Source organism: Sinocyclocheilus rhinocerous, unplaced genomic scaffold, assembly GCF_001515625.1.
Source record: "Sinocyclocheilus rhinocerous isolate Xijiao unplaced genomic scaffold, SAMN03320098_v1.1 scaffold4165, whole genome shotgun sequence".
NCBI lineage: Eukaryota > Metazoa > Chordata > Actinopteri > Cypriniformes > Cyprinidae > Sinocyclocheilus > Sinocyclocheilus rhinocerous.
Window position 1 is genome coordinate 3495 of NW_015654053.1, and position 9154 is coordinate 12648.

At 31.3% G+C, this 9154-nt stretch overlaps 1 protein-coding gene across 1 annotated transcript in view; it reads right to left on the reverse strand.

Annotated features, from left to right (window-relative positions):
* LOC107716598 (epidermal growth factor-like protein 6) overlaps positions 1 to 9154 on the reverse strand; it is a 22279-nt gene that overhangs the window by 3343 nt on the left and 9782 nt on the right. Inside the window, exons 5-9 of the mRNA XM_016523095.1 lie at positions 7876 to 7995; positions 6744 to 6878; positions 5806 to 5928; positions 4172 to 4234; positions 3110 to 3364 (exon numbers count right to left, since the gene is read on the reverse strand). Of these exons, the coding sequence (XP_016378581.1) occupies positions 3110 to 3364; positions 4172 to 4234; positions 5806 to 5928; positions 6744 to 6878; positions 7876 to 7995 (696 nt within the window). The remainder of the gene's footprint in view (positions 1 to 3109; positions 3365 to 4171; positions 4235 to 5805; positions 5929 to 6743; positions 6879 to 7875; positions 7996 to 9154) is intronic.

Sequence of the window (9154 nt, forward strand, 5' to 3'; positions counted from 1 at the left end):
AGACAGACAGACAGACAGACAGACAGACAGACAGACAGACAGACAGACAGACAGACAGACAGACAGACAGACAGACAGACAGATAGATAGATAGATAGATATACATGCAAACTATTCTTAATGAGTATTAATGTTAATTTTAGCTTAGGTTTTAATAGTTTTTGCTATGTGCTTTTGTCATTTATTATAAGTTAAACATTTATATACAGCACAGTTTTATTTTATTTTTATTTCAGTTTGTCATTTTAGTACTTTAACTCTTTTTTAGTTCGTTGCAACATTTCAAATGTTCAATTCATAGTTTTAAGTCTAAAGTTTTTCATCTAACATTTATATTTTATTTCAGATTTATTTAAATAAAAAATACATTTTTAATAGTTTTACTTTTAGTTAACAGTAACAACACTACACAGAAAAAATCATATTCTTAATGATTATTAATGTCTTATTTTCCAATGAAAAATCGAAAAACTCTTGAAACAAGATGTTAGCATTTAATGTTAATTTTAGTCTACGATTTAGTCATTTTGTTATGTGCTTTTGTCATTTTTATTAAACTTTTATATTGTTAAACATTTATATGCAGTGTAGCTTTAATTTATTTTTATTTCAGTTTTAGTCATTTTATTAAATGGCAACATTTCTAATTTTCATTTTTTTTTTTTTTTTAGTTTAACGTTTTGAATCTAACATTTACATGTTTTTTAAAGGAGGTGTAATTGACTTTAAGGCTGGTTTGTCCTGCGGGTCACAGAGGTTCAGTGTGACTGATCGTGTGTGTCGGTGTGATTGATGGCTCTACGCCTCGGCTCTTCACTCATCTTTTGTGAGCTCTATAGTAGACACTGCTGTTTTCTCATTAGTCAACAGTTTGTCTCTGCCACCAAATCGAGTGTTTTGGGACGGTCACACTAGACTTGAGTTTCATTCACTTCCATTCATATGCATAGGAACGCAGGAGATTGGGTTCACAAACAAATTCTGACCTGTGAATCTCAGACTAACCCATCCAGCTGAAGACAAAAATAAATAAATACATTTATTAATTAATAAAATGCAAACTCTGCAGGAAAGTAATTTAATTTAATTAAATTTATTTAAAATTTAAAAGCAGAAGCCCTATATTTTTTTGTATTCAAAACAGGGTTATTATTGTTAAGTAATAAAAAAAAATGTAATAAAAAAAAATCATAAATGTTACCAGAAAAAAAATCCGAAAAAAAACAACAACATTTTATTTCAGTTAGTTTCTCATTTTTGTTTGGTTGAAGTACTAAAATAAACTTAAACCGAAAATAAAAATTAAATGCAAAATTAGTCATTTTTTAAACAAAAATTAAAAATGGAAAGTTAAATATTAATATAGTTTAATTAAATCAAATAAATAAATAAAGGAAACCTCATACTTAATTGTAGCTAGTTGCCATTTCTCGTTTTCATTTAGTTTAACTTGATATACTGAAATAACTCAAACTAAAACTGAAATAAAAATTATTAAACTAAATAGACATATTAAAAAAAATGCTAAAATGACAAAATGTTAACTAAATGGAAAATATAAAAATAAAATAAAAAATATTGGTAACACTTTACAATAAAGTTCCATTAGTCAATGTTAGTTCATGTAACTAAAGTAGATAACCAATGTTAACTAATGAACCTTATTGTAAAGTATTACCAAAATATCAATAGTATCTCAATGACACTAAAAACAACACTCATTCAAAAAAATGGAAATGTAGATTGATCATGCTGATGTGTTCAGATGCACTTCACACCTACATCTGCTCACATCAGACGAGTTTAATAAGCACTTATTCCACCAGCACCAGTTATTTCCTCCTGCAGCCGCATGCAGTGCTGCTTCCTCTCACAGGGAGATATTAAGAGGGAAATGTAGTTGTGGAATGGGAAACTACTCTTAGTCTCCTGTCTGTACATGTAGTACAGTAGATATTCATATACAGGCCGTATTCGAGCCGCCAGAGCAGATGAATGTGGTTCAGTCTCAGCATGCCCTGAAAACAGACCCCGCTCATCCGCTTTGTAAAAAAATAAAAAATACTGGAGCAAAAAATGAAAAAGCTCTAAACAAAAGTGTTGTTATTGTTTGCTAAAATGAAACTATTAAAATCGTTCATTTAAATAAAATAAGATACAGTTTCATATTAGATGTCAATTTCATAACTTTCGCAAACCTTTGCAAATAACTAAAATAAGTTCAAGTACTAAAATGACCAAAACTAAAACCTGTCTTTGCAGCGAACTAAAGTTTAGGTTGAAGTACTAAAATATTAGTGTTATTATTGTTAGAAAAAAAAAACTATTAACTATTTTCATTAATTGAAATAAAACTTAAAAATGAAATAAAAAAATTAATAAATTTCATATTAGAAGAAAAAATATTAATCTTGCCTTTGCAACTAACTAAAGTTTAAGTACTAAAATGACTAAAATATTGTTAGCTAAAACTAAAACTATTAAAAATAATTTTCGTTAACTTAAACAAAGCTGAAATAAATAAAATAAAAAATATTAGATCAAAAACTTTAAAATTGAAAAAAATTTAAAACTAACTAATTACAATAAAATAAAATGTAAATAAAAATAAATTAATAATAATAATAATAATAATGACAAAAGCACTTAAAATGTATTAAAATTTATTTAAAATATTAATAAATGCTATAAAGTATATACATATTTTTTTAAATAACACTATATGATGAGTTTGCATACAAAAAAACAAAAAAACAAAAAAAAAAACAATTCTTATAACTTATTAATCTTTGCCCTAAATTCCTAACTCTCCATAGATTAATTTGGTCATAAGAAACACAATTATACCAATCTTTCAGTAACAGCAATGTCTCACAAATGTATTTGTGTGTTGATTCTCATTTCAGTCTGGAATGCACCACACCAAACCAAACCAAACCTGTGTGCAGTTAATAATGCCTCGTTCAGTTTGTCCTGCATGTGTATGAGCTGTATCTCTGTATATCCTGTGCTGTGAGTGGACTCAGCACATTACTCAGTATATGAGCTCTTTAAATAGGACGGAGCGTGTCAAAAGTGTAAAGAGGGATATTTTTAGTGAGTCACTCACAGAAAGCATCTCCTCTGGGGTTCAGCTCCTCGCCCTCCAGCTGGTTTCCTGTGTCATCTTCCTCTTCCTCCTCCTCCTCATCTTCTTCATCATAAAACTTCTCCTCCTCTGGAAACACGGGCGTCTGCTCCGAAGGGCCGTCGTAGTCGAAGGGCTGCGGGTGGAGTCGTGGAGATCCGGTCACCGCAGGCTCGGGGATGGTGTTGTCAAACTTGCCGCCCAGAATACGAGTTTTGGAGGGGAAATCAGGAATAGCTGCAGGATATACAGACGATGCAATTAAATGCATGAGAAAGCTGGAATTAAATCTTTTATGCTGATATCAAATTATATTCTGAAGTCATTCAAATTCAAAAATGCATATATGAAGCTTGATAAATGTTAATTTGATTCATGCAATTGCAACATTATTGCATTATTCATTTAACATGCATAATATACTCCAAGACTATATATGCTTGGATATGCATGAAGCTTCTCCGTGCAAAGTGCATCTGTTGTGCATGAAGCCATTCGCAAAGGTCCATAATTAAGTTGCATGGTAACACTTTGTTAATATATGAAATTGTTCCAACTTCTAATAGGTTTCATATATGTTTTTACTTCATATGTATTTCATATATGGACATTTAATATATGTACTGTACATAGCACAACATATGGACTACCATTAACCAATATTAATAAGTGCTATAAAAATATATTTCTCATTGTTAGTTTATATTAGATAATGCTTGGGCTGCTTGATTATGACAAAAATGATAAACACGATTATTTTGGTCAATACTGTGATCAAGATTTATTTTTTATTTTTTATTTTTTTTTAAATATGATTACTCATTGACTTTGGAAACAACATGCATTTAATTAACTTTTAAATTAAAATTAACAGTTGATTTCCTTGAACTTTAACTACAATTCAACTGAAAAATAAATTTAAATAAAAAATAATAAATTAGTTTTATATATACATATATATATCACTATAGATCAGAACTCAGAGGAAATGTTTTTCTGCATACAGCCGTTAAACGTTTGCTCTGCATCTCTGAACTTTCTCACCATTGAGAAACACATCTGCATTTCCTTTCTCACCTTCCCAGGATCTGTGATAAAAAGGCTTGACTACAAAAACACAAAGGATTCGGTTCACATGAGTTAAAATTATACTCAGAGGTCAAAGTTCAGGAGATTTATTGAGATCTCAGTTAAATTTAAAGGAATAGTTCACATAAAAATGAAAATTTGCTGAACATGTACTCCCCCTCAGGCCATCCAAGATCAGGATGAGTTTGATTCTTCATCAGATTTGGAGAAATGTAGCATTGCATCAGTGTCTCAGCAATGGATGCTCTGCAGTGAATGGGTGCCGTCAGAATGAGAGTCCAAACAGCTGATAAAAACATCACAATAATCCACAAGTAATCCACAGCACTCCAGTCCATCAGTTAACATCTGGAGAAGACAAAAGCTGAAACAAATCCAGCATTAAGACATTTCTAACTAAAATATGAGACATCAAAATCCAGCCACATATTTGTTTAGAGCCGTTTAAACGGTGCTTGATCTGTGCAGATCTCTCTCCTGATTCAGACCAGACCACTTTTTCACTGAAGGAAGCGTTATTATGGATTATGGATATTTTAGCCAGAAGCGATGCTTTAAAGTTAAAAGCATCTTAATGCTGGATTTGTTTCAGCTTTTGTCTTCTCCAGATGTTAACTGATGGACTGGAGTGCTGTGGATTACTTGTGGATTATTGTGATGTTTTTATCAGCTGTTTGGACTCTCATTCTGACGGCACCCATTCACTGCAGAGCATCCACTGCTGAGACACTGATGCAATGCTACATTTCTACAAATCTGATGAAGACACAAACTCATCCTGATCTCGCATGGCCTGAGGGGGAGCAAATATTCAGCAAATTTTTATGTTTTGATAAACTATTCCTTTAATATTTCTGCTATAGTTTCTTGTCTGTTCAAACTCTCATTCATTTCTAAAGAAGTGCAGCTCTGGCACTGTGCAGATAGACAGTACGGAAAAAGCGTTTCCTTTGGCCTTCACTTCAGTGTGTTCGGTACAAACGCAGATATTTACACAGGTGGGATTTCAATCGCAGACTCTCTCTGCCTGACACCTGTGAAATTCAGAAGGCTCTTTAAAGGAAACGCTTTAGAGCTGCTAATGTTTCCTTCAGATTTTTCTTTCCTGGCTGATTACAAACAGATATTCACACAAATGAGCTCAAAATGTAATTATACATCCATATGCAAAATATATACTAGAAGTCAAGAGTTTGGACACAGCTGCTCACTGACTATTTTGCATATTTTGCACTAGAAAAAAAAGAAAACTCTTATGTGTGTGTGTGTATATATACACTGTATATATATATATATATATATATACTTCATTATTTCAGAGTTTGCATGAAGTGAATTGTAGCATTTTAATTTTGTAAAGAAATTCACACATATGCATTTTATTTTATATTTATATTCTACAAAAATAATTGTAGGCATTAAAGAATTTAAGGTCTTTAAGATCATAAGAAACATGCATTCGGTCAGTGTGTCCAAACTCATCACTAGTGTATATTTCAGCCAAAAGCAACCATTTCAATCTATAATACTGCATATTATGAATGTAATTTCACTGAATCATTGCTTTCGGGTTAGATTTTGTCTCTCACCTGAACAATCAAATCCACTGCCACGGAAACCCTGCTTGCATTTACACTTGTAGGATCCATGAGTGTTGATGCACTCGGCGTGATGACTGCACTTATGTGTATTGGACACGCATTCATTAATATCTGAAAAACGACATACACTTTCATTATTTTACATAAAATAAAGCATGAATCACTCACAAATTATTCTTTCACATTTCCTGAGCATCTTTCTGAGTTCAGATCCATGAACCAAACAACCAGCTCCAGAAGACATTTGATTTAAAGCAAAAATGTATTTGATAATTATAAGTTAAAAAAAGTAAATAAATAAAAAATAAACAAAGACTTAAAAAAATGTAAAATAAAAATAAAAAGGCAATTGCAACTTTTTATCTCATAATTCTGACTTTTGGTAAATAAATAAAAAATAAACAAAGACTTAAAAAAAATGTAAAATAAAAATAAAAAGGCAATTGCAACTTTTTATCTCATAATTCTGACTTTTTTTCTCCCAATTGTGAATTTATATCTCACAATTATGAGGTAATATCTCAATTCTGCATTTATATCTCGCAATTCTGACTTTTTTTTTTTTTTTTTGAAGAATTTCACAATTATATATTTTTTTTCGTGGTGGAAACAAGCTTCCATAAAATTCTGCTTCAGAGTTCAGAACAACTTCAAATTTCATACACTTAAAAAAATGATATAATTTACTTTTTCACTCAGAAATTCCTTGTAAATTTCACAAATAATTACAAAGAAATGGCAAGCAGCACACTGAATTGTGAAAATTTGAAGTAGAAGACTAAAATAGTATTTTCTTGTAAAATGTACTCCAATAATCGTTGTTTCATTTACAACTTCAACACATTTTTACTCCCAGAATGTGACTGCCTCGCTCTGTTACAGCATTCAGTCAATCACAAAAGCAAGTTACACTGTTTCTTTCTTACCAACACAGTCGTATTTTCCACTGACGTATTTGAGATCGTAACCCATCTGGCACTTGCAGTAGTAGCTTCCAAACGTGTTGGTGCACTGACGGTTGAACGGACACTGGTTTTTCCCAGTTGCACATTCATCAATGTCTAAAAACGAAAATGAGGGAAACAACATGAGTTCATTAGGCATCTTGACTGTCTGCTTTCATTGATCCAAATTCCCACACCTCATGACCAATGAATTTTCATGATTTCTCCACCTGTTCTTGATTACTAGCTAAGGATAAAAATATATATATATTTATAGACAATACATTCACTAACAAATTCTAGCTGATTAAATATTTAGAGCAAAGCACAACTAGAAAAAAAGGTATATTGACTATATAAAATTCCATGTTTTATCCATGAGAAGATTTTATTTCATGAATTATCTTACAGTACTTAATATTTTGATCTTGTTCTCCAGTATTTTTGTCTTATTTTTCAGTACAAATATCTAAACATTTACTTGAGAAGCAAAATGACTTAAGATATTAAGTCTTGTTTTCTAAAAAAAAAAAAAAAAAAAAAAATAAAAAAAATTCCCCCATTAAAAATATTTTATATATATATATATATATATCTTTTTTTTTTGTTGTATTTTTTTGTTTGTTTGTTTTTTGCTTAAAACAGGGACAAATATCTATTGATGCCAGAACAATAAACTTGATTCAAAGGGAAAACAAGATTATTTTTCTGACCCCGTGTTTCTTCTTGCTTTAAGCAAAGAAAAATCACCCAGTTTTTAAAGAAAAAATATCTGCCAGTGGGATCAGAAAATTAAACTTAATTCAAAGAGAGAAAAAAAAACATTATTTTTCTTTTTTTTTAAGCATAAACTTAAAAAAAATTGCCAATAAGGTCAGAAAAATATATTTAAATCAAAGGAAAACCAGATGGTTTTTCTTGTTTTAGCATAACCTCACTTAATTTTGATACATTTTTTCAGAAAATAAGACTTAACCTTTTATGTAATTTTGTGTCTCAATTATCTTGATTCAGGAATTTACTTGTAATTGAAAAAGAAATGAAGCAGATTTTTGGAGCAGTCATAGAAAACAAACAAACAAAAATAGAGCGGGTGTCATTGAGCTGTTCTCACCCACACAGGTCTTCCCATCAGATCCCAGCTGCAGGCCAGGAGACGGACAGAGACAGCGGACCTCGCCCTGCACCTCCTCACAGCCGTACTGACAGTGAGCCAGAGAACACGTCCTCGAGTCTGCAGTCAAACACATCCACAAACCTTCACTTTAATACAAGACAAACTCAGATTTAAAGGCTGATTGAATTAACTAATGTACAAAAGTTGACATTAGCCTACATAAAATGTTAAATAAAGTCAACTTTTAGGTCATTTAGTGTGAGCATCTGAAATTATTAAACAGCAAGGACTTGTGATGCCAAACTAATGGGCAGCATTGATCACCCATAATCCATTGCACTTGAAACATTTGTTTTTGGTTAAAGCATGCGGACATATCACATGCAAATACTTGTTAATCAGAATTAGACGTTTTAGCTCTATTTAATGTTTTTTCTGATTAATGTCTAAACTAATTTAATCAGTTTTTATTCAATAAATTGTATATACTTGTTTTGGTGCATAGAAATAATATCACCTTTTGAGTTTGTGCAACTAATTGATAGACAAATTAAGCAAACAAACTATTTAGTGGATTTACATCAGATTTGCATTAATAATATGCAATATTAATACCCATTTAACGTCAGAATGATATCTTATTGAACTTGGATCCACTATAAGAACTTACTTTATTATATCTACATGCATAAATTAGGCTTACTAAGTTAACTTATTTTAATGTTTGCTTAAAGCACAGACCAACTTTAATTATTAAGATGACAACATATTTTATATCTAACAATTGTAGGGGTTGCACCGACTAATCGACTAGTCGACTTCAGTGCTCTGCCATGACTCTTTAAGCAACACACACACATTACAGACAGTAGCTCATACATCACGCGCAGATCGTGCGCACACAGAATCATTCAGCGCGGAACTGTATTGTCAACACTGTTCTGTGATTTCTCAATAAAATAGCTTTGAAACTGAAAAGTTCAAGCATATACACTGAACAAAATTATAAACGCAACACTTTTATTTTTGCCCCTATTTTTCATGAGCTGAACTCAAAGATCTAAGACTTTTTCTATGTACACAAAAGGCCTATTTCTCTCAAATATTGTTCACAAATCTGTCTATATCTGTGTTAGTGAGCACTTCTCCTTTGCCGAGATAATCCATCCACCTCACAGGTGTGGCATATCAAGATGCTGATTAGACAGCATGATTATTGCACAGGTGTGCCTTAAACTGGCCACAATAAAAGGCCACTCTAAAATGTGCAGTTTTA